The 27,219-nt window shown below is 39.6% G+C and overlaps 1 protein-coding gene across 1 annotated transcript in view; it reads left to right on the forward strand.

The window, feature by feature from the left end:
* trappc9 (trafficking protein particle complex subunit 9) overlaps window positions 1-27,219 on the forward strand; it is a 242,273-nt gene that overhangs the window by 175,386 nt on the left and 39,668 nt on the right. Inside the window, exon 22 of the mRNA XM_087835023.1 lies at window positions 2,755-2,845. Coding sequence (XP_087691149.1) covers window positions 2,755-2,845 — 91 coding nt within the window. The remainder of the gene's footprint in view (window positions 1-2,754; window positions 2,846-27,219) is intronic.

The following is a 27,219-nucleotide window of genomic DNA, read 5'->3' on the forward strand; positions in this document are numbered from 1 at the left end:
ACCGCTGATCTACATAGGTTTGTACTGTAATCCAAATGACTGACAGATCCACTCAGCTGCTGCTTGGGTTTCTTCGGTATATACGATCTAAACTGAAGTAAGATCATTTTCCTGCATTTTAATCAGACTTTCCTCTCTACAGTAGTAAATCTGTTACACACTTCTGGGAACAAAAGATACACAAAAGGACTACAGTATTGGCCTATGATTACCATTAAGAGCATTTTAAAAGGGGATTCGTCATTGTTGAAAGCCTCAGAGGGTTGTGGTTTTGTGTTAAAACGTCCACTAAATTGCTCATTTCCCCATGATTGACTTTGCCGTTTATTAGACGTTAAAGATAACTAGAAGCTGGCAGAAAGAATCTGAATGGGAGAAAAATAAAAATTCATATAAGGAAAAATAAGAAAGGACGAGAGAAATGAAAGCGTGTGGCCTCGTGCTCTGAACTTAAAGTGTTAGTATAGGGAGCAGGCAAATGGCCGGTCAGATTACTACTGTGGAAATATTGTTTGTAGACATAAGAGAGGCACTCAGTGTTGAGTGTTGGCATAGAGAAAAGATTTGAAACACTGTATTTCTTACGTACACAATGAACTTTTCTACGTGTCTTATGTCCTGCCATGAACCTGGTTCTGCTAGGTGTCTTCCTGTTAGAAGGGAGTTTTTCCTCCCCACTATCGCCACGTGTTTCCTCATAGGGTGGCCATCTGATTCTGAGGTTTTCGTCCCGTTATTGTAGGATCTTTTGTGATTTTGCACTAGATAATTAAAACTGAATTTAATTGAATTAAAAAAGTACTTTAGACCCCACCAACCTTTCTTGTGTTCATATCTAGGACTCAGTGTTTGTTTTCATTAATGTTTTTCCCCACTTACATGGATTCTTTGTGTCACCTAACACAAATAAATTCATCATTCTTAATTTTCATGCAGATGTTTTATCGGTGCTTCAGACCTATTTCAGAAAACCAAATCTCCTTAGAAAACCCAAGACCCAAGCTGCAAACATTACAAATATCCAGCATTCAATTTCTCTAGAGCAGGGGTGTCAAACTCCAGGCCTCGAGGGCCGGTGTCCCCTTTAGGTTTTAGATGTCATCCTGGGTCAACACACCTGAATCAAATGACTAAATCATTACCAGGCCTCAGGAGAACTTCAAGACATGTTGAGGGGGTAATTGAGCCATTTAAATCAACTGTGTTGGATCAACGACACAACCTGCAGGACACCGACCCTCGAGGCCTGGACTTCGACACCTGACCTCTAGAGCATCTCATTCTGTTACACCCACATTTTTGGAATGTTAGCAACAAGCAAGATATAAACAAAATAAATTCATGGTTCAGCCCAGGTTGGTATTTTCCAAAAGCTGACATGTCATTCCCTACATAAGTCAGCCATCATTGCTAATCAGACTGCCAGCTTCACACTTTTACTAATTAATCCCTTTTTTCTATTGTTATCAATGAAAGTGGCTACAGAGAGACGTGAGAGCAGACACTCTGCAAACACTCCTCATACGCATTCAGTGTAACCACAGGCTAATGTTTGTTTCCACGTTTGTGCGGAAGATATAAAGCTTAATTTAAATGGTTGTGACTTGCTGTAATCTATCAGAATTGTCTTGTGTTTATAGCTTTTTTGCCATCTAATCAAAACTCCAATGATAAAATTAAATTAATGTTGTAAATTATTATTTTCCTAAGTGTCCATGCACTTGCCTCGTACGAAACCCTGCTTCTTTTAATGTTCTTTATACAAATGAATCATTCTTGAAAACTCATGAAACTTTACACGTGTCAGAAACTATTGAAAAAGTGCATATTTTATGGGTCATGGACATGGATGGTTTATATGGGTTCTAATTATTGTTGTTGAAGTATTCAGTATGCATCGTCTTGATGCATTCTCAATCATCCAGGAAAATAAATCTCCAAAAGTTGATTCTGTTCATCTGGACGTAGCGTTTTCTGGGAGAAACGTTTCGTCACTCATCCAAGTGACTTCTTCAGTCTCAGCTGACTGCAGGTTTCCCCCAATCTTATAAACTGAAGACTGAAGAAGTCACTTGGATGAGTGACGAAACGTTTCTCCCAGAAAACGCTACGTCCAGATGAACATATTCAGTATGCACATGTACCACCACAAGACTTAGGTTTAGAGAATGGCTCCAACTAACAGGAAGCTGGCTATTTTGATTTTATCAAGCACTTTTATTGCCTTTTTTTTTTCCAATTTCCAGGTTTATACTTAAACTTTTATATAATTATTTACAGGCACATGATACTCAGTTTGTCTTATCTAAATAGCCTTTAATATTGAGTTAGACGTGCTGCCAAAAGGTAGTCAGTCTTATTACACAAGCATTAGCTGATTTTCACATGTGCTCTTTGACATATGGTATACAGCAGGCACTGAGTGGAAATGGGAAGTGATATCTATTTCTTTGTGCGAAATTCTGCAACATTCCACGTCTGAAGACATACAAGCATACACTGACAAGCACAGAAGTTCAAGGGCCTGTTCATTCCTTTAATTTAATTACATTAGAGTATCTTTGACGTTTCTCCGGCTTCGTTCCTGCCTCAGAATAGCTGTCTGTTAGTTATTGTTGTTATATTTAGAGTGTGACGTATTTTTATTTAATACCAGGTTTTTCCATGTGTAAATATAGAGCAGAGACTCCCGTGCTGATTAATTCCTGAAACTCTCCAAAGCTTTTCCATGCTGCTGTCCTTAACCACGTCCACCCATCTCTGCGTCGCTGTGGAGAAGCCAGCGTTGAGGGAGTCCTCAATCAGCTGGTCCTGGAGCACCTGCAGCTTGCTCCTTTGCAGTGGGGTGAGTCTCTTTTGTGTGCGTGCTTGCATTTGTCTTCCTGCAAGATTAATGGTTGTGCTCACACGCCACACCCACAGTTGAATGTTTGTGAACTCGAGCTACTGGAAATGTGCAACATTATGACTAAAGCTCTACGTGGATTTTATTTTACTTCTTTGAGCATGTTTGTCTTCCAGTTATGGTTATTTTGGTGGTTCCATGACCATCTCTCACCCATCAGTTAGTGCTTAAACCTCCAGAACTGGTCTCTAGCCATGTTTTTTATTTGCATTTATAATGGGCCACAAGCTATTTTGGAGAAGTGTAGACAGCAGCTTGGGAAATGTGCGAATCACCGGGGACTCACAGAATTTGTAGGAGCACTTTTCAGTCTCACCATCTGTGATCATCCTCTAAAATCACTTTTGATTTACTGCCGGTGTTTGTTTTCTGAGATTCCTGGCCTCTCTTCGGGCCCTGCCAGCATTTTGATTAGTCAGCTGGGGCTGTCCTCCTTTTGCAAAGAGAAAGCAATCTGCGAAATGAAGCGACACAGCAGATCAAGCATGGAAATGTAAGAATCTGTTGAGACAGAAATGGAGGAATCAGGAGCAACATTCGCTGGATGTTTTGGCATTTGACATGCACTTTCTTCAAATACTTTCCAGAGAAAAGCTGATGTTCTGTTTCATGTGTGCATTCTTATTGCACACATAACTGTTAATCCCTCATGTCTTCATTCCTGCAAAAGTAGTTATGCAGCTCAGACCCGGGCCTTTGCGAGGATTGCTTGTTGTGAGCCAGATAATTTGCCTCAGCCCATTAGCATGCCTTTATCGAGGTTGCCAAGGCTATCACAGGCTCAATTATGGGTATAGTTCAACGATTTCCCCAATGTCTAAAATCATTAGTCCAGTTGGATGCTTGAAATGTCTTCGTTCCTGACGTGATAGATGACCAAAGAGCCTAAATGAAGCTCAACGCTTAAGTAACGTATTATGTTAATGCTGTTAATATAGAATCATTCCAGAATTTCAGTCTAATAATTTCTCTCCTTTTCTTGTCCTTTCTCTCTTTTGGTTTGTGTGACACACTCTTATGTTTTCTAAGATTGATGCAGAAGCTGCTGCAGATATAATTTCACTGTCTGTTAGAAATGGCATGCATAGATTATTACAGCGCTGATGTGAAATGGCTGCATGAGATTTGTGCTGTTTGGAAATCAAATTATTTTCTGCTCCTTAATAGTCTTGATGAGTGCATAAAAAATACACGTTACATCTCAGCATACGTCTCTGAACCATCAGCATGTAATATTAGCTAATTTAAAGGGTGTTAGCTGTCAATGATAAACATTTCAAAGTGCTTAAATGTGCCAAAGGAGTCATTTACTTCCCAGTGCCACCCCAGGTCTGTTTTATGGCATTTTCCAGTCAAATGGAACAGTGTTTTTCCCCCTTCATTCGTATCACACTCTACAGTTTGTGTCATTCATATCAGATTCTAGGATTTCCACTTGGCCTCGCTGAAGATGGCAGCCTTCATCTTTGCTTTAACCTTCATTTGTGGATGGCATAGCAAACTGTGTTCACAGGCACGAGTGGAAATGTTCCTGAGCCCATGCTGTAAATTCTGTGACAGAATGATTCCTGCTTTCAGTGCAGCGCTGTTTGAAATGTCGTAGAGATCCAGCACAGATTTTTTTAGGCCTTGGCCTTTGTGCACAGAGATTTCTCCAGACTCCTGGGATCTTTTGATGATTTTAGATGAAGAGAAGATTTAAAGTATTCACTTTTTTATATTCTGGAATGTTTAGACATTGTTTTTTTTGCAGATTGGTGAACCTCTGTCGATATTTACTTTTGAACTCAGGTTCTTTTCATATCCAGTCATCATTGATCTGTTACCAATTTACTCAAGTATTTGCAAAATTGCTGTCTCCTTTTAAAATTACTTACTATTCTGTCCTTTTGTGACCCCGACTCAACTGTTTTGAGAAGTCTTACTGCTATCAAATTGAAAATGAGCTGATATTAAACCTATGTTAAATAAATAAATAAATTAGAAATAGTAACATGTCTCAGTTTAGATTCAGTGTGATTTTTGTGTTCTATTGTGGAAAAATAAGGGTTTATGAGATTTGGAAATCATTCTGCCTTTTACATTTTATCCGGCATCACAGTTTTGGGCAAATATCTTTTTCCTTTGGCCAAGATCTGCTTAGATAAAAGATGAATAATTACTGCAGGACGATGCAGATGGGATGTTGAGCCGGGGCAGAATGTGTGGCTGGACGCGTGGAGAGCCGGGTGGGTTGCTGGCTGCGCAAGAGTAGCAGAGGAAGTGTAGCTGAACCGAGCAGAGAGTCCAGAGTAAATAAATAAAGAGTGACATCCGGAGCAGAGCCTTAGGCCTGGGGAGAGCAATGTGAGCGCTGGATGACAGGGAGGCTGCAGGTCTGATGAACCGGAGGCAAATTAAATTCAGTCGTTTTACTTTTGCAATACTTAGTTTAATAAAATGTTTTTGTCGTAGCAAACTGTGAGTCTGTTTCACAGTGCATGCTTTATCTTAGTGTAACTAGTACCACGTTATCCAAAATTCATTTTTGAACTTTTCCATAATGATGTTCTTCTACAATAATTCATTTTATTTTCTGATGTGTAATGACAAATGTTCAATCATTTGCAAAACTAAACTGTAATCTTAAAACCTTATATTGCACTGATAATAAAAAAAAATAGATGCTTATTGAATAAAGGACGGGGTCAGATGCCCCCAGTGCTCTCAGGCCTGTGGAAAGTCTGCACGTTCAAACTGGATATGAACTCTATTCACCTTACTGTAACCATCTGTTACAGCTGGTGTCCTATTAGTATATCATTAAAACCACTCATCCACAGTTTAGTTAGTATACCTACTCATTTAATGCTGTTGATTGTTCTACTTCTAACAGTGGAGTCCACAGTCTATCGTTTTCATTTTCAAGCAACACTTCAAACATATCCAACTTTTTTATTCATGATTCTAGCTGGCTGTTTGCACTGCTTATGCATTACCTAACAGCTGCTAGTCTTACTTTCTATTAATAATTTACAAATTTGTATTGATAATTTAATGTTTTCAACTACTTATTCATACTTTTTTCTCTCGAACTCTTCAGGTCGACTTAATTCTTAAAGTAAATTCTGTTTGTTTGTTTTTCATATACTCTGTCCACCCATCCTCCAGGCAGCGCAGGGCTGTAGTACTAAGTCGAGTCTAAAAAAGCTTAACATGTAACCACATTACATCCACTTAGCTGGAGTCAGAAATGCGTCATGTGTCACTAACTGTATGTCATCATAGCTGTTTGTAGTGAAACACAATATATTAAAAACTTAAACTGTGTAAATGCTTTTTAGTTACACGTTCTTGGCCTTAAGCTGGAGAAACGGGCATCTCTGCCTGTGCTTCACCAATTATGTGGCATGAGAAACTTGATCCTCTTCATGATTTGCTTCTATAGAAACCCTATGAATATTTAATCACACGGGTTCAAGAGAACATGGAAAGTGCCAGAATCAGTTTTATGGCTTTGTGTTTGTTTATAGTCTCATTACTATTATTGAATGGAGAGCAAACAGAGGCCATTAGTAAATGATTCTACCTCAGGGCAGAATCCGCCCCACAGTCCCATCAGCAGACTTGCAATAAAGTGAGATCATATATGATCAAATTCACTGCGTTATCGCAAATATGCAAGTCTTTTTGTTTAAATTAGTAAAACATCGTTTTGTTAGTGCTGAATTTCATTTTGCTGAGGTTCAGAAAAATGGCTCTAATTCACTGAGTGGGCGAGAAATTAAAGCGGATTACTTTTGTGTTTCTGTGGTAAACCTTTGCTGACGACAAAACATCAAGTGAAAAGACATTATGCAATAAACACTAGATTAGAGAGCTGCGCTCGTTTATACTGTTCTGTCTGCCCTAAAATATAGTACGTGGAAAGAGTCGACAACTTTTACATCATCTCCACAAGTTTGATTTCACAGAAGCTATAATTCCTAACCTGCTGCAGTTGGGTTTGTATTTGTTTAAGAGAAGTATGAATATAGTGCTGTGACTTCAGTATACCAGACGTATTTACAATATAATTTAAGGCCATGTTGTTACAGATGAGGAAAAACCTTTATGACAGATTATATCATAGCTTATTCCTAGAATAGCTGCACTTGGCGCTATACGAGTCTGGATTGATACGTTTCTCTTTGCCTGAGTTTGAGCCCTAATTAAAAAAAAGTCCCCTGACTTTCGCTGCTCTTCATAGTCCTGTAATTTTCAGCTCCAGCAGTCCGCCAGTCTGTTACAGATCCTGAAAAGCAAGTCTAAACTATATATGTTGACCGTGGATTTGGAAGCACTGTTGAAATTGTGAGACGGCTTCACAAACAGTCTAAATGTCAGCAGGGCAGTCTTGGAGATTCTCAGCTATTGTTTTTCACAGGGCTGCTGGCTGACTGGTTTAATTATCTGTGACAAAATTTTATTGCACTCCCAAAACCCATAAGGAGTACTTGTCATCCTTAGAATTGGAGGGAGGACGTTTGACGGGAGGCTGTTAGATCACATTTTTCTGAGGAAAGATTTTACTCAGCACAAATCACACCCCACTTTTTAAAATCTGCTTTCTAATACTGTGTGTAATAGACGGGACATAGCTGAGCTGAGAAAGCAGGGAACTGAATTTGGTGCTAGCAAAACGGACAAGAAGTTTACGTGAACGTGCCCAGATTTTCAACATAGACGACTTCAGAGAAGGATTTTGTCTCATTGCTGACCAAAAGCTTATCAAAATTCTTTCATAGTAGGTAAAAAAATACTCTGTGGCATTTTCTTTTAAATGAACAAAGTCACACTTGCATATGAAAACAGTATGTGAATTCGTGCTGTGCTGCATTTTAAACATGTAGGCTTTTTCCCGAACATAAACGTGTTCAGAGAGGGTCCGGACCACGTGTGACCCTAAACTGGAAAAGCAGAAGAAAATTCACGGATGGATGAATACAAATGTTCATATTTACTGAAAGTAGAAGCATTTGAAGGTTTAACACGCCCGTAGTGACTTTAACACGAAACCAACCTGCCACACAGGCCCTTCATAGTTACACAGCCGGCCATTCTGTAAAGCCTCATTGATTATAGCATCTCAGCTATCAGTTTGATTAAAGGTAAAGTGGTGCAACATGTGATGGGAGTCAGCTTAATGGAGTGTTGTTAAATAAACATTGACCTATTGCGTGCAATAGGTCGGCAGCCTTAACATGAAATTTCCCTTTGTGGGACTAATAAAGGTATCTTATCAAGACGGAGCTGTGTGAGGGTGTGACACCAGCTGGGTGGATGATGATACTGTACACAGAGGGGGCAGCAGGTTTATATCAGACAAGAAGGACCCTGACATGTGTAGGATGGGACTGATAGTTTAATTGATCTGTAAGCAATCATCTCTGTACTTTGTAAATGAGAGCACATGTTATACACACACGTGTCAAGTCAAATCCTATTCCTGGATAAAAATCTGACTCCAAAATTTTGAAGTTGAATTATGTAGTTACAGACAGTTGATGATTTTCAGCATTCGGTGTGTTGAGCGTTGTTACCATGCAGCGACGTGGAAAACTCGGAGCCTGAGCGCGGACTTTGTACCCGTTCCTCCCCCCACCTCACTACGCCACCAGGAAACCATTTCAGTGGAATACAAATGCAGCCATGAATGGAAAGACAAATGTTTAGTCTAGCAGAGGGATGGAAAGCGAATGGTGGAGGCCACGCTGTAAAAGGCGAAGAAATAATTTAATAAGACAGCACTTCTGAAACGGCTCACACTCCTTTTTCTCCCCCCAGTACCCTCCGCATCCACAGATAGACATTTGGAGCAGTCACAGGCGGTGGCTTTTCAACACACACAGGGGGCAATGTGGCTTTAAGCGATTGTCAGAAGCTCATCTGCCATAAGTGCTGCAGGTTTGACAAATGATGCTGCCAAACAGCCCAGACTCACCTAACGCTGAAGTCCCGTTGCAGTGACAATGATTAGAGGAGCTGACCTGAGAGAGACGAAAGAGGCGAATGCATGCATGACTAAAATGAAAGAGAAGTGCTCTGACTGCACCTGTAGCTGCTAATATGTCGCATCTGTGCGCACATCAATTTCAGGCTCCTCTGCGGTTTTCAGCACAGCAGTTATGGGGCCGGTGGGAGATGGCAGAAAGCCTTCTTCAGTTTGTGACAAGTTCCTAGAAATGCAAACGCATCTACCGGGCGTTGGGCACATCTCTGTTTTTATTTCAGATATAACTGAACCTCGTGTGCAAACTTGTGCACCATGATTAGGTTTAGATCTAGTTAAACATCTGCCCTTCTTTTATGTTTATGTAATATATATTAATATCTAAATGCTTATAATAAACGCGGCTAAAGTTTCAAAAAGCGAGTTAATCATAATTCATCTGCATGAACCAGAAGCTCAAATATCAGACTGCTCTAATTTTTTTTCCAGTCTGGCTGTGGATGATGCCATTGACAGCAGATCTCCCTATATGGTTATCTCAGGCACACAGCTCCAGCTGTGACCACAGACAACCACACTACCTGCTTTTTAAACTTTCAATTCCTGGAGGGCAGTGAATCAGGTGAAAGTTGGTTTCTGATTCTGACAATGAATGAACTCAGGGGCTGCACTAAGATGAAGTATAAGAAAAATAAGGATTATTTTGAACTGTCACTCATTGGAAAGCTATTCTATTTAAATCTTTTAAATGCGTTTTGCTTGTTTGTAACCTAATATGCAAGAAAACAGAAATTTTGTGTAAATGATAAATATTTTAATAATAATACGACTTTACATTATTTAACTGAAGACTTTCCCCAAAGTGGCCCACTATGCAGCATCTATCCATCCTCTTCCACTTATCCAATTCAGGGTCACAGGGGGGCTGGAGCTCCCAGTTACCATAGCTACGCAGGGCTAACACACAAAGACAGACAACCATTCAAACTCATATTCACACCTCTAGGCAATTTAGAATCACCAATTAAGCAATACACAAGCCCAAAACTAAATATATCAAAATGTTATATTTTTGTATGTCCTTGAATGGATTTTCGATCTACCAGTGCAGGTCAAATAAAGAAAGTGGTAACAGTAAAACGGCACAGACGCGATCATATTTGGTGCACAAAAAGTCCTACGACAGAGTACCTTGAGAAGTTGTCTCTTGACATAGGCACAAATATGAAATGTGGTGCTGTAGTGGTTAGCACTGTTACCGCACTGGCTGCAGCCACTCTGTGTGGATTTTCCACATTCTCCCCGAGCTTTCCCCTGGGCTTCCTCCAGCTATTTTGGCATCCTCCCACAGTCCTCCTGTTAGATTAATGGGTAATTCTAAATAAGCCATTAATGTGAGGTAGTTTAAGTGTTTGAGGTGTGTGGAATAAAGTGCTGTATGATTGTGACATTGCTATATAAAACCAAGCACGTTACCTTTTCACCTACAAGCACAGACACCCACAACATAACTAAATAATCTAAAATAAATCCAGCCATCCATTCTCTTCCGCTTGTACTGATCAGGGTCACTATCTCAGCTTCCATACTGTGAAGGCATTGAATATCAACAGTATGTAAAGGTTAAATGACTCACAGTCTTACATGAACATGCCCTGTTGTGCATCTAATACTCATACAGTTATTTGATTAACTGATTCAGGGATACTTCCACCTTTTTCCGCTATCACGGGCTGTTTAGTGTTTACAAGTTAGCAATATGCTTACTTGCTTTACTTACTGCTGTCAGAAATGTATAAAGCATTTTTTGCTCTATATTAAGCTACATCAAATCTTGACTGCATTAGTACTTACTAGCATGAAGTCATGTTTGTCTCTGGTTGTTTTTGTTCTGTTACATTTTACTTAAAAATGCTAGAATCCAAAGTTGAATGAAGGGCAGCAGCGCTAGACGGCTTCACAAATCATAATCAGCCTGTTGCATTCTGGCTAACACACACACACACACACACACACACACACACACACACAATGTTTTGAGTATGCAAAGAGAATACAAGGAATAAAAGCTTAGTGCTTCGATTTTAATTCTAATAATTAATTTTAATTGACTCAGCAAATGGTTTATTACAGTCACACAACTGAAAAGACTGGAAAAAGTATTCAATGTGAAACAGAGGAATTAATCACATACTCACATGGGTGTTCCTCCCTTCAAAGTTTAGTATTTTTTACTTGATGAATAAGTTAATCAGTTAAACTGTCGTACAAATTAGCATCAATTAATGTTTTTGGACAAACAAGCGTGTAATGAATGTACTGAGTTGGTCTTTAGCCTGCTGTGTTTTCTGTTTAGAAAATCATTAAAAGTTATAATTACATGAAATAATCGAGAATAAAGACTTGTTGGAGGAATTTGTATTTGTAGTTGTTTAGAGCTGTTCAGTTGTTGGATTTTTCTGCAGCAGCAGAAAAGGAAGGCGAGTAAGCTCTGTAGATTTTTTTTTCTTATTTCCAGCACATATATTGGCTACAAGTTGTCGCCGGTGTGACGTCAGCCACTTGCTAGTGAACATTACTTACCCTGTGACTCAGGAGGTAGAATCTACTGATCCAAAGATTGGTGGTTTGATATCTGGTTCCTTGGTCCATATGTTAAAGTGTCCTTTGGCAGGATGCAATACTGAACCCCAGCTGCCCCTGATGCATTCATCAGAGTGAGAGTTCTTAAAGGTACACAGTAAAGCTCTGTATTAATGTGCCTATGAATGAATGGGTATGGCTTACTGGAAAAACTTTTCAAAAATGAGATTTTAATCTGTAAACCTTCAGGAAAATCTACTTGTATTCTTCTATGTCTGCTAGGACATAAACACAAACACACACCGCACCAGCCTCCATCTACTGGAGTGCAAGTAGCCTTAAATTTGCAGCAGGTGTGGCCCATTTAGCTGACTGATGGGTGCTGTGAGGAGGACTGGGTTGGCAGAGCCTGATTTATCTGCTTGTTTCTTTTTTAGCTCTGTCAGTCAGCCATCCTAAAGATCTCCAATTGAAGCCAGAGAGAGATATTGGACCATTCACACTTCTTTTGCAAGTCTCCTGGCTAGTCTGCGTGATTTACAGAGGCAGCCCTGACTCAGATGGACTAAGATGGATGTGTGGATGGAAACAAAGAGAGTCATATTTGCAGTAGAGGGGAAATCACTGGGTAGCTTAACAGGAAAGGCTTCAACTGATTCTTCTTCCCAGTTAGCCTGAGCAAGGGGATCTGACAGGAAGAGTCAGTTGCTTTTCAGCTCATCATTTAACCCATTATGAACGTGAATAATGATTTCTGCGCATTGTGTCATGTAGGATTACCATAACACAACACTGAGTAACAAAGCATTGTTAATACATTTTTACCACATTAGGAGGAGGCATGAAAGGATCATTTGTTCTACTTTGGCTGAAATCACCAGTCTTATCCTATCACCCTGGTAGCTTTAATGTGGAAATGAGAGCAAAGCGTAAACCAGCCCACTCTGCGATTCCCTATCTAGCCTTTCCTTTTTCTCTCCGGCCCTGTATGGATCCACAGTTAGCACATTTAACAGGCTTGGAGCGTCTGTTTATGGGGTATTTATCATGGCTACAGAACAATCCGGGCTGTCAGTGCGTCAGTTTGGGTGAGCTGTGGAAATAAATCAAAACTCCCCCGGCTTGCCACAGATAGCACACTACACACTCGCCCATTCATTTAGACTGCTGGGATGGGAGGAAAGAGTAGGGGAAATAAAAGTTTAGTAAAATTATATAGATGCGGCTAAAGTAAAGGTTTGAATTGAAGTTGTGGAGATCAATTTGGGGAGGTTTCGTCACAATGTCCAGAAAAAACGTGCTCCATTTGAACTCATTATTTGTGTTGTATAATTGTAACTATCCAGTGTTTCTTCAGCATTAGCTTAGTTGTCACTGTTTTCCAAATGTATTTTCGGCCTAAACCTATTTCTCTTTCCCAGTCTTATATCAAATAAAACCACCTCCCTTATTGATTTCTGTAGAGGAAACAAGAGTATCCCCAACGGCTGTCTTTTCATTCCTCAAAGACAGATTACCTGACATTTCTAAATGCAACCAAGTCCAACCAATGTTCCTACACTTATTTCTGCTAAAAGGAGGAACGTTGTAGCACAGCTACTAAACTTTCCTCCATAAACCTTTAACTGTGGGAAATACTAACAAACATCTGATTGTGTGTCTTTAATGGAGACATACTTTTACTTGGGTCAATACAGAGTTAGTTAACTTTGATTTCGGGCAGTTTCTTTCACAAACTAGGTAGCAGCTTATCTTGTAACCAGTGCTTGACTGCAGACCTTTTTCCGCTCACTTGTGATGCTGAACCAAGGTGCTCGGTGTATCGAAAATAATGTGTGGCTTGAAATAGACACACTGATAGGCCTGGAGAGTTGAAATCATTATCATGAGAATAAGAGGATGGATGGATGGATGGATGGATGTTAAGAACTACTTTAAAGTTAAAAGTACAATGTGTAAAAGCTCTACACTCGTACGCCTCCAAATTCACGTGCATACTGTAATCCAAGCTACTGTGGCTACTGTAGGGCAAACAAACAGTAGCTTTTCATCTGTAATGAGTGTAGGCTGTCAGTCCACTGTTTACCTCAGCTGTCAATACGTGTCCTCGTCTATTTCCCCTGGTTGGCTGTAAAACTTGGAAAGGAGTCTTCTGTCTGATGACAGCAATACTGAGATGAGCTGTAGAGGATATCCTGGGCTTTTCTATTACAAAGCACTGGTGCTTTTGCTGCTGTTAGTCTTTAAAGCGAATCTGTCATCATTGGACTGGGATACTCAGCAAATACAATCTATGTACATTCTTTATTTTTAGAGACTCTTACTCTATTTTCTTTTCTTTTTAGGACATTTGAGCCTAACATTAGCTGCCAGAATGAATGCTTGTTTAGCTTGTTTGTTGTTAGGTGTCCAGAGCAATGCTGGGAATAAATACGCATGTGCACATTTTCACTTGTTAGAGCCCTGACTTCAGTTCAGGAGTTGAGGCTTACGGTGAGGAGGAAGAAGATGAGGTGAAAATCAGGAGGAGAGAGAGCAGTGATGGAGGAAGCAAAAGACATTAGGTGAATATGATAATGAAAAAATAGACATGTACACATATTAAATGGTAATATATAGTTTGAAAGAGCCATTTGTGATCTTTAAATTAAGAGTAGCTTATAAGGTGTATGTATGTGGCTCATAAAACATGATTAGTTGGAACCACGATGCCCATCTTGTATTCAAGAGGAACATGGCAGCTTCCACAACCCGGCACTTGCTCTTATGTATTTGAAATGGATTATTTTAAGTTTATGCAAACACATCAATTTATTTGAAAATTACACTCTAGTCAGTGTGTGTTTAAGAGTACAACACTTTTCAATTAAATAACCTTTAAAAAAGTCTTGATTGCACCTTTAAAGATTCATATTAAAAGGTAAATTTATCCAGTTTAAAATCAATCGTAACTATTCAGTTACTGTTAGATTTAAAGGTTGGATCATTTAATTATTATTATAGTTGATTTTTTTTCTGTATTATTTTGACTTTAGTTGTGTGTCTGTAAGGAAAAACATACAATACAAGTCATTCACACCTAAGTCTGTCCAGTTAGGAATCATCATTTTCACTTGTTTTGGTGCAAATCAAAGTGACACCAATCAGCAGAGAGAAACTCCGGGTATCTATATAATTTATATCATGAATACCATCTGAAGTATTTTAATCACTGTGGCACCGAGTCATCTCTTCCGTGCATGAGCCATGTTTGCACATTGAAAGCACCCTGGATAATAAAGACTTGATGGTTGATGGTGTGTTTGTCAGTAAAATTAGAGAGGAATAAACTATGAGATGATTGCATATAATAAGCAGTTTATATATAAGGTATTAATTGCATTGACTGAGCTATACTAACAATCTCACAATATGTATTTTTCATATTTAAAGGCATTGAATATATTAATAATCTGATATAAAATTCTGTCTCGATATATATCGAGAAACTGTTTCGCCTGCTTCTTGGTGATGTTTGTTTGAGTTTGCTGGGTTCGAGCTGGGGCCAGTGCACAAGCATTTTTGTCTTTAAACATAATTCTTGGACATGTGCCCAGCCCGCCGTTCTTTTTGGCGACGGTGGTAGACGACATAGCCCGTCAGTGAGCGAGAAGTCACTCTACTGCATCATCTGTCACTATCGATCCTCCTCATTGATGCTCTGATGCCACAGAGATGTAATCAGATCTTTTCTCACATGAATGGAGTAGCTTTGCTTTTTTCCCTCCTGATTTCAGTCTGTGGATGCCTCAGATCTGTTAGAAAAATTAAATGAATAATGGAAAGTATAGAAATTTATCTGATGTTTGTATCATTTGACCTTCATCATGTGAACTATATAAGGCTTAGCTAACTGGGATGTGGAAAAGAATTGTATTTTTCTGCTGCAGCTGCGCATCAAAATAAGTCAAGTTTTTAATGATTGTTTATGATTCAGAGGGCAGTGCAGTGGTTAGCACTGTCACTCCTCAGCCATCAGTCAGCTGGGGTCTTTGTGTGTTTGCATGTTCTCCCTGTGATTGGATGGCATCTCTCTGGGTATCTTAGTCTTCTTCACACAGTTCTAAGACATTTTTTTATTATATTTGTTTATTTTAAATTAGCTGGAGGCGTGAGCGTGAATAAGTGTTAATTTAATTTGATTAAATTAAAATAAGTACCTCATTCCTTCTGTGTTTGCTTTGTCTGCCATTGCTGAAAGGATCTCAAGTCCCACCGCTGCCAGTTTATACCTTCTGCTCTCACACAGTATGGATTTTCCTTTCCTTGGATAAGGCTGCTAGGAAGCAGTTCATCTATCATGTTTCATTGAGGCTCATCAGATGTTGGTCCGGGATCCACAGGAACAGCAGCGCTGTGGATCCGTGTAACTGAAACTTTTTTGAATGTAATGGACTGATCCAGCTCACACCACTGACAGGTTTCTGGCCCTGACACGCACCGGCCGTGGCTGTAACCGAACACCTGCTGAGAACCACTGAGCATACTGTTATCCTGTCATTGCCCTCTGACCTGGAATGCAAACTGTATCTTCCAGAGCAAGCAGTGTGTGTGCACAGAGCTTGCAGCTTGCAAAAATGATGTGCCTGGGTGACAGCATATTATGAGGAGACTTGGAGGGCTGTACAACATCGCTGCAGCACCCTACTTTGCTCGGAAAGCACAGGTGGTCCATTTTTATAAACAATTGAAAAGATTGTAGCATCACATAATCTCTCTTGCCCTTTCTTTTAATTTGCCCTTTAAAACTCTTTTCTTCAGTCTCATACACCCTTACATACAAATCCAAAACACTTTGACACTGAGTTCAAACGCTAATGTTGCTACCTCTGATAATGCCGCTACTATGGCTGGTTAATGTTTGCTAAGATAAATGCTTTGTAGCACACGAGATCAATTAAAAAGGTAGTGCAGACTACGTGATTAATCATTCTGAAAGACGGACAAGAGTGTTGCCTTTCCACATAACTGCTATCATTGGCTGTTGGCCTAATTGTCACTAATTAATAGCTTTCATAGCTGTCAGGAAGGACACATTAAGACAATTCACAATAGAATGTTAATAAAGTCTAAATGTCCCAGTAGGAAGCAGCTAATTGATACAAACATCTGAACAGCTTAATGTTTGATTCAAATTGAATCGACCCCATTAAAAATGATTAACTAAGGCAGCTGAGTCACGTTAAGGCATCTGCTTCCAAAATCAGTTAGAATTTGGAGCTGACCAACACTTATTTAAAGCAAGTGTTTTGAATTTTGGTCAGCAGTTATCCTCCCCTACCCAGGGATCTGTATCAATCACTCACAGATGACAGAGTAAATATATGTTTATTAGATGGAAATATTTGACAATCTTGTAATGTTTCAGTACTAGCCCGCATACTTCAGATGTTTACCAAAGGATGCACTAGCCTAGAGAGCAGTGAAGTGGAAATTCATGAGTAAAGACTAGCTTTCTAAATTTTACCGGAATTTAAATTTCATGGCAGTGTGGTAGCAGCAAACCCATGATTTGGCTTTAAGAAGTGATATCTCGTATCTCATCATATGTTCTGAATGTGATGTGACACCTTGGTTACAGATCCATTACACGGCCTTTCTCTCAATATCAGAGAGTGCTGACTGAAAGGGGTAATTACAGTGAAGTCTAGGAGAAATAACTGGGTTGTAGACATCGGTGAAATGACCAGCAAAGGCTCACGTCTGGCTCCTGTTACAGTGGGAGCATCTACCACCTCTCCACTCCTGTTGCGGAGTTGCAGTTGATCTAAATGTGTTCACTGGGTCACTAAGACATACATGGGGGATAGAAAGATAGATGGAACAGTTTAATGGGCATACAGAGGCAAAGATTCAGTTTAGGGCAGTTAAATGTCTCTTTTGTTAATGCAGTAGAATTTAGACTAGAATTGCGGCGAGTTGTCTCGGTCCACTGTTGTTTAATCAGATCGATCCATCCATTTTCTCGGCTGCTTATTGAATGAGGGTCTCGGTTGGGCCGGTGGCTGTATCGGCTCCACAGGCTAAGCTGCACCATGGACAGCCAGTCCATCACAGGGCTGCTCTAATGTGATTCTTTGTTTTACTATTCTGTCTGCTATATGGGCATTCTCTGAATATTGACTGTAGATGTGTAACAGCACTGTTTGCAAAGTCCCAAAACATCATTCTGAGCGATCAGCTTAGCTTTTGAACGCAGGAACATTACGTTGTATTCAAAAAGCTAACAGTCGAGACCATAAATCCATCAGGAAAGCATTAATTAGACTAGATTTCTATTCAGGTGGACTTTAAATGAACTAATTGTCCCAGAAAGAGTTAAAGAAAGAGGGATTATTGGTGTAGTAATCAGAGGTTTGAGTACCACGCAGAATGTCATTACTTTGTAACTGACCTTTGAGCACAGTCTGACCAACACACACATACACACTGTGTTTTTAAAGGCTGAATCTCTTCATGTCCTCTTTTTATCCAGCTGGGGTGGCCTTTTGTTCTCCTCTGTCATCAGGACTTGGTATTGTTCTGCCCACCTGGTATTTAAAGGCAGCCACAGCCTTGTAATTAGTTCCAGAGATCCCATTTACTAGTCTATTTCCAATAGTGACTTTGTCTGCAAACATAATGCCAAAGTCTTATTCATGGATCACAAAAAGAAGCAACAAATACATGTAACAGGTAACTGGTCTTTTTAGTGTTTTGCAGATTATGGAGTTTCTTTGTTCTCCCCAAAGAAACATGAGCATTTAGACTGTTTCAGAATTTAAAGGTTATCTAGTCACACTGCCAGCATTGTTGTAGGGTATTTGTAGGATTTTTGGTTTGCTTTCACAGCTCAAAAAATATCTAATACAGTAACTTACACCCCAGAGAGCTCTAAGGTTTTGCACATCTATGCCTGCTAGCTGAGTTACCTGAATCAGCTGCACTGGATTGGACTGGGTGATGGTGAGTTTTTAGATCGCCCGTGAGTCATACTAACACTCCTCCATTCGGTTTTGTTCTTTTCAACATAAACTGCACCATTTGTCTTTTTTTATTTTATAATGGAAAGCAAATTAAAGCTCATATTATATGTTAAGCATGCATTGTTCACTTGAGGCATCAGCAAGAGCTAATGTTTCTCTTTGTATAGAAGCCTGTCTGCATAATCTCGAGTGCCGTTTTCCAGTATGTGATTCTTACAGAGGAAGAAAGTCTGTTTTTAACTATTCAAAATATAGACAATACTTCAAAATAAAAAACTTGTTTATTTGCATAAGTATATTGCACATCAGAGCCCTTCTTTCATTCCCTGTTGCTGAAAACTAGGTGAGTGTATGTTTCATGACCCCTTTGCGAGTGGTTGCTGGGTGACATAGAGCTCCTTGTATTTGCTTTGGTCACGAGCAGGTTACTGTGCTCATACGTGGTTTGCATGGAAGATGACACATGTCTGCAAACATTTGCCACCGACTGTAACTAAAACTTGGAAAAGTGTCAGACAAACCAGAAAAGTAACAGTTGTCCCTGCTGAAATCAGTACATGTCAAAAGTCGCAGCTTTTACTTTGAAGGCGAACGGTCTCCTTCAGTAAGTCGGCGTCTTCCAAGTAAAGTGTGGTGAACGAAAAAATATGCTAGAGGAAAAAAGGAATCACAAAGATGTTGTTGGTATAGCTCCTCTTTAAGGAAAAATTCTAACCACTGCCAGCAACCACTCGACAGCCAGTTGGGCAACACATGATTTTCCCTAGAAACCTGAGGTTGGCAAGGGGTCACTGACCAATCACTACGTCTGTGTGACTGGGGCTTTAGCAGTTATATTCACGGTGACTGCCAGCAGTCGTTTGCAACTGTCTGGGAATACTAATTTTTTCTTAGCAACAAGCGGTTGCCAGGGGGTTGCTGACCGGTCTCTTAGATTCTGTGACTGACGCCTTAACTAAATGTAACAATGATTAGACTAATTACTCTTTCTGCCATTTTTGATTTAAGACTTCTTAATGTCCGTGAGACTAATGCATAATTTAATATGGTTAACGATCCTCTCGCCTTTCCCTTCGCCCCAACCTGTCAGAGTAGGTGGCTGCACCTCCTTTAGCTTCGTTCTTCTCTAGAGCTCTTCGTGCTTTTGCCTGTTGCTGGTTGATCGCCTGGTCATTGGAGCTCTTTTTTTGTAAGGTCTTTGCCTTTCTTTTTAAACTTTCTTAAAAAGTCTGCCGTTTAACGCTGTGCTATATAAATAAAATTGAATTGCTATGCTAACAATGTAAACCAAATGTAATGTTGATGATTGTTACCGTCATAGACACTCTGGGGGATTATCAAAAACCTCTATTTTCAGTCATTTGATTGAGACCATTCCAGCAGCACATCAGGGGTGCAGAGATGATTGGCAAGAAAGTTTTAAACCCAGCTCAACCTCTGACATCATCTGGTAACGTGCAGTTTTTGCAGGACACGTCCATGCAAGAACACAGTCCAGAGGGATTACATTTTTCAAAGCACGCTGGCACTGTGATCCTCTCTTCTGAGTCGTAAAATACTGCGAGAGCTTGTTAGGACAGACTGTGCCGGTTTTTTGGGGGTGAGCAGCCTTAAAATTCAAGGATCTGTTGAATTTCCTGCCTTTTTTTCTTTTTCTTTTTCTTTTTTGAATGAATGCCTGCAGATGTTGGGATATTTCACAGATAAGTGAACTGTCTAAACTGAGCATTTGAGTGCACTAGATAAGCGTGTGTGCATGTACAATATGTGTCTGTGTCGATGGATGGGCGAGAGGGAGGGAGCCTGCCGCCTCATCCATTTATCCATTTCTCTCTCCCCACGGGGCCAGTGTTGTGCTAAATAACGGCGTATGCTCACAAAGGTTAAGCAGTGAGTCAGAACCAGTGATGACAGGTTGACCAGAGAGTCTCAGCCAGGCTGCCGTGGAGCTTTGTGCAGCAGATGCGACAGCCACACACACACACACACACACACACACACGCACACACCATGTCATTCTCTCAGCTCACTGGGCTTTATTGAATTGTTGTGCTCTGCTTCAGTCCATGTTCTGTAACCATAAATCTTTTCTGTGTTACTTCTCCAGCATACAGACGTCGACTTTGAGATATTAAGGATGGTTTATTCTTTCTGTTTGAAATCACTTTGTTGGCATGTAATGCTGCTGACCAACATAATGCACCAAACATAAGAACTTTTAGTTTGTGAACTGAGAGGATTCAGTTAGTGGATGTAAACAGAACTGCAGGCACTCTATACTTTTTTACTTTTTTTCAATATAGGCCAAGAAAATGTCCCTTTTAAACGCCCTAATAGCCTCCTGCAAGCGTATTTACTAATTGGTAATAAACTTCCATTTAGAGCGCTGCTTTTGGAGTTTTGCCCTCGCTTTTCTCACCATAAGCTAGTGAGAAAAGCACATCTGTGTCACATCTCTCTCCAAATGAGCCAGTCAGCCAAATGTGTTCCAACCACACCCACACAGTTCTAATTGAGCACATTAGCTACATTTCCAACTTCCTAATTCTTAATAATTAACAGGCGACCAAATTGCTTGAATAAAATATTTGTTCTGTTTTAAATTTGGACTCTGCTTTCTTATGTGCTACCCTAAGCTGCACATGGAACGTGCCTTTCTGTCCCTGAAATTGAGACACGTACAGTACTGCAGGGAATTCAGGGGCATTCTTTGGAGTGAAACTCGTTCTTAAATGACTTAGATGGTCACAAAGGGGAAAGCTGAAAAGGGATTGCTGTAGAAGAAAAGTTTTCTCGGTCTGAACAGAGCAGTGCTAATTATAGATTTGCAAATCCAGTTTAAAAGCAAAAAAAAAAATTGAGATTTTAGGAGGCCGTGCTATGAAAAGAAGGAATTTGAATGCTGGATTTAAGCTTGGCATTTAAGAGATTTTTCCCAAGCTTTCATGGATTTAAATTGCAAATCTTTCATTCAGTATTGATTAGAAATCCTCATGAGAATCAGTAGCAAATTGCAGACGTAACACATCCTGGAGCTGTTTACATCTTTTGAACGCACATCTTTTGTCGTGGCTAATCTGTTTCCCAGACACTGCATAGTGTGTTTAAGCCCTTTATATTGTCATTGCATTAAGTTCAGTGTATTCACAACAGCATATACTTGTATCTAAAGAGATTTAGTGTTGGTTATAGAGGCATCCGACCTGGGTTGCACAGAGAGAAAGAAGATGAGATGCAGCCAAAGTGGAGCAGATTAATTGATTTTGTCACTGATGAATGCATGCAACCCTTGGAAGCCTTTTGTGAGGAGATACCTCTCGCTGCTTTCACACAGATTTTTTTTTTTTTCCCCTGATAAATTTCCTAGCATGATACTTCTTTTATTCCCTAAGAGAACACCTGAAACCTTGAATACATGTCCACCCGCTTCTTTCTGTTTCGATAAGCAATTCCCCAGAAACGGGAGATATGAAATTGTAATTCTGAAGGAGACAAATGGTATGTGGCGCTGCTCTGAATTATAAATGAAAGCAGAAGGGCCTTAGTTCTGCCTTCTTGCCCGAGCGTGAATCAGACAGTCTGGCGTGAGCAGGACGCGGTCACATAACAGGTGGAGACGCACACAAGTATAAACTCAATCTGAGACCCACACGTTCCATATTTGACAATCGGCCAGTACCAGGCCCAAACTTTGCTAATACTGGATCTTATCTTGTGCTTAGCCTACATCACACACCATCAGTGTTCAGTTGCATTGTGTGTGATGCAGGTTTTTCCAAGTAAGACGAATGTACGGGCTGAGTGAGTTAATGTAGATGCATTTTACATCAGTGTTGGTCTTGTTTCTGCCCTGTGGGAATTTAGTGCTAATCAGTCTTGTAAGAGGAATCGACTCTATCGATCCTGACCCTAACCTAAAGCTGTCAGGACACAACGATGTTAAGCAGGCCTTTAGGGAGCGATTCTGGATCTTCAGCAGAAGTTCTCATCTTCTAGTTTTGGTCAGTCAGCAATAGTTTGATTCAATATTCCTACAATTGCTAATTTTGAAAAGGAAAAATACAAAAACTAGCAGGGCAGTTGTGGCTCAGGTTCTAGAGTAGGTTGTTTGGTAATTGCAGAGTGGGCGGTAGAGTCAGGGTGGTTCCTTTTATTCACCGTGACTCTAAAGTGTCCTTGGGCAGGATCCTCACCTGAGCTGCTTTGAGAGGCGATCTTGCAGACAGCAGGATGTCCTGGTCTGCTGGTCTAAGTACAGTACAAATGTGTTGTTGCCACGTGTGGTTCATTCATATGCACTTTACTGTTACAGCTGACCTCAATAAACATGTTAAGTGATCATTTTAACCACTGTTGGCTTCAACTCTGAATAAAAGTTAAATTTTTTGTACATCCCACAAGTACAACTTAGAAACTGTTCAGTTATGTTTGGCTATAGTTTAGAGGCTGGAGGCTGCTGCCTGGGCATGTGTTAGAGCTTCCCTTCTTTAGTGAACTGGCCAGTGAAAGACATTTTAATGTCATCCTGACCTGTGTGGCTGTTTACTGGATGTCCTCTGCCCATCTGCCAGTTTGAATTAGTCTCTGCTCTAACTGCTCGTATGGCACTTTGAAGTGGAAGCCATGGAAACAAGTTGCGTCATGGTACTGAGAAAATAAATCAGATTTTTTCGGCAGTTCCAGACAGGTATTCAAATTAAAAGAGTGCAATCAAGGGATCAAATACTATGCATTCACTTATCTATATCTATATTTAACCGAATGATTACAACCCTCAGCATTGCCAGTACCCATTAATATAATTTCACTAAAGCTTGGCAAAAATGAAGTCTTAAATTAATTGCATAAAAAAAACAGGTCTTAATATGTCACACATTTCCCAGAAATTTGCTATACATCTTCAATTTGGAGATGGAGTCTTTTAGATTTGGTAATAAGTTAAATTTTGTCATTTGCTCTTGATGGTTTAATGTCACGTACTCAACATGTTGTCACATGTTACACTCCTTACTTTAACCTACAAAACCCACACCTCCCTCTGTCGTAGTTTCAAAAATAACGTGGTTTAATAATCCACCTTCCTACGTTCAAAAGTGGTTCAAAACCTCACGACGCCGAGTCAAATATGATCCTAAAAGGTTATATCACAGTTGGAAAAACTCCTCCTCTGCTTGAATGGTCATATTAACTCATCAAACATCACTGTTTGATCTGCAGTGGCTGTGTAGTGACTTGTAACAACAACAACAATTTATAATATAGATAATACAGAGTAAAGCTCAAACAAATATTTTATAGCAGCAATATGACTAAATATAAAATAAACTACAACTTTCAGCACCAAAAAAAATCAAATACTGTGTCGGTGCTATAACCTACCTACTTCTAAGATTCAATCTATAAGAAATGCAATCTTCACCACTGCAAAGACTTACTGTAGGTGCAGTAGCTGCACACTTTGTTATACACTAGCAGAACCCCTGAACTGTGAAACTCATAAATCAGTGTATGCGTGTTACAGTGTGATAAATATACTGAAATGACCAGGTATTCATTTTTGTCTAAGTTCCTGTTCATTTTTAAGGAAACCTGAAATGTATTCCTATGTTTTCCTCGTTCTCTGCCGTGACTCCACGGGGTCATTATTGCATTATACTCCTGTTTAATGTAACACTAAAATTTTAATGGTGCGTTATATTTAGTTGGAGCCATATTTTACCAATTTGCATATTTTAGCAGCAACAGCTGTGGAATCTCCCGTCCTCCTTGGGACTCGCCTACAGCATCTGTCTCATAAGCAGGTAAAAATGAAGTCGTGAAATGATACAGCAGTCTAAACTGTGCAGAAGAAATATGTACAGGAAGTTTGTTTTTTTTTAAGTAAGATACTTCAGTCATGTCATAAATATAGCCCGCAGACATATGTCCACACTAGCAGACTAACTATGAGTCAGTTAACCTCTGAGATCAATCTGGGATTTAATTCTGCACTTAACACCCAGGCTACTGGCAGGCCTGAGCTGTACAACTGTTCTTGCCAGTAAAAATGTTGTTATTCATTAGACTTATAATAGTAATATTTTTTAAATTATTTTTATTGCCTGTAGCTGTTCACTAAATTGTTAGTCGTTTTACAAACTAAATGAATCCTTTTCATCATCTTTGCCAAAACTTTTTTTTGAAACTAATTAAACTGAGTCACTTGGTTTATCCTGATTTTTTTTTTTCATCAGTAGCACATTGTGCAATAAATACGGATACATAATCTGATGTTTGATCTGTTATGTTTAAATGGCAGCCTTACGTGCAAGCCGGCAAGGCTCACTCAAGATATGATTGGTTTGGAAGGCGAGCCAATCATAACATGTTATGTGGTAGTCCACGTAGTATACGTGTCCCTGTCAGTATAACACTACTCAGATAGACACACGCTGATCCTTTCACTCCCAGACACTCCTGCCTCTCTGTGCTTGCACACATGGACTAATTCCCCATGTCTCTGAAGTTTGACAGGCTGTCTAACATCTCCAACATCACCTAAAGAATTAATGCAGATATCTTTAGGCTGTGCAGGGATTGGTAAGAACACAGAAGATTAGCATGTCATGCATAAATAAAAAGCTAATGTTTTGGAGCTATGAAGTCCACTGAAATGTCCTCACGAGAACGTAATCTGAGACTGATGATCTTGATTTAATTGTACTGATTTTTATCACCCAAATTGAATTATTTATTTTAATTTTGATATCCGTGTCACTTCACGAAGCTTTTGTTAAGTCTGAATTAAATCTCGTCTGCGTGTGGTCATGAATTACTGGGAGCTCAGCCGGGGGATTGTTAGTTTAAAAGTATGCTTAGATGCAACCTAGCTGATTTCTTGCTGTGCATTTTAAACATCAGATGGAATTATTCACCCATTTTTCGAGAGCGCTTGGGAAAAACACATGAATAATGCAACAGCACTCAGTGGCTGTGGTGGGCCTTAATGAGATTTTTGGGAAGGTTGTGCTTACTGAGTCATCCTGGGCGAGAGGAGAGACGGGGAAGGGAAGAGTGAAGGTGAGCTAGAGAGAAGCGTTTCAGGTAGTAGCTTTAAATCTTAGTTTTAGTTCAACTCATGGCTGGAGCTAAATGTAATTATGGTCTCAATTACGGGTACTGGGGGCTGTAGCATGGGTCGTCTGTTATTATCCTTACTCACCCGTAGTGGCCTCTCAAATAAAATGAAAGCTATAGCCCTATTAAAGCTACTGTAGGTCTACTCAAAAATACAGTAATAGGCAGATTTATGTGCTTGAAAAGGGTAAAAGCTTCATGATGGGTGACAGTCTGACCACTGAAGTGATGCGAACTGACAAAGTCTTGTTACAAACTTTTCTGTTGTGAAGTTCAAATGCATTATTCTTGTTGAATGCAGTATTTCTGGAAACTTTCTGAAAATAACAGCTGGTCGTGTGTGCTGTTGTGAAGTATTTTTCTTTAAACAAAATGTAAAAGAAATCATAATTTCTAAATCTTTGGTTGTAGTTCATTTTCATTTTTCTCTGTTTCTTATGCTTTAGATCAGGGGTGTCAAACTCAAATACACAGTGGGCCAAAATTCAAAACTGGAACAAAGTTGCAGGCTAACATTAATATTTATTGAAATATATTTATTCCTCCAGATATAAGAATGAATCTTTTCTTATGGACTCAAACATGTTTTGCTGAAAAAGTGAATATGGAACAAGCAAAGCTTAATACTAAACAATATATATATATATTAGCTGTATAATACCAGTAGGCCAGCTCTAATAGTAATTTGGTATGGCTTTGTGGGCCAAATGTAATTAGGCTGCGGGCCAAATTTGGCCCGCGGGCCAGAGTTTGACACCTATGCTTTAGATGCAAATTGCATTTAAAAAAAAAAAGAAAAGAAAGAAATTTGGGGACAAAATTCCCAACTAGAAAAAGGGGAATTGATTTAAGATACAAGCGTTTTGACCACCTCATTTCTTGTGTGGGTACAGCTATGTATTGAAGCTTAAATGGGAATAAAGTATATAAGCCAATAACAGAGTTTGTGCACTTCTAATGAGATTTGGTAGGACCACACTTTCTTGTCATGTCTTTAAGTAATCTTCAGGAATAGTTCTCCAGGCTTCGTTCTCTGTCGAGATGATGCCCGACTGGTTGAATAATGCTGAGGTACGGCAGGTGGTGAGCTCCCGCCTGGGTTTGTTCATGAGTCTTTCAATTTTTGTCAAAATCCCCAACATGCTGCAGTGTAGCCCCAAACCATCACATACTCTCCACCTTGTTTTGCAGATGTCAGTAGATACTCACTGTTGTACCTCTCTCCTGACTTTCTCTATACATACTGACAAGTGTTTGAACCAAAATTTTCTCATTTGGATCCATCACTCCATAAGACCTGAACGGTCTAGTCCAGTTTTTACTCTTAAAATGTCTTGTTGACAGCCATCCTCCCACTGAGACCATTTCTGAGGAGGCCTTTAGTAAACAGTAGATGGATCACTTGAAGGGTCAGATTAATTTCCTCTCGGGCCCTTTGTGAGGTCTTTGCAGGATTGTTTTCTTCCGTTATTTTTTTAAGGACATGACTTTGACATACTGTTCATCTGCTGTGGATATTTTTTATTCCTGCCACCTCATTTATCCTCCACTTGTCCAGTTTCATCAAATAAGAACACACTGTACAGCATGTTGAAATGGTTGGGAGTCACCTTGTTGGTGCAAAAAAAAAAATTAAGCCT

This window comes from Neolamprologus brichardi, chromosome 22 (genome assembly GCF_056152115.1).
Source record: "Neolamprologus brichardi isolate AB-2024 chromosome 22, ASM5615211v1, whole genome shotgun sequence".
NCBI lineage: Eukaryota > Metazoa > Chordata > Actinopteri > Cichliformes > Cichlidae > Neolamprologus > Neolamprologus brichardi.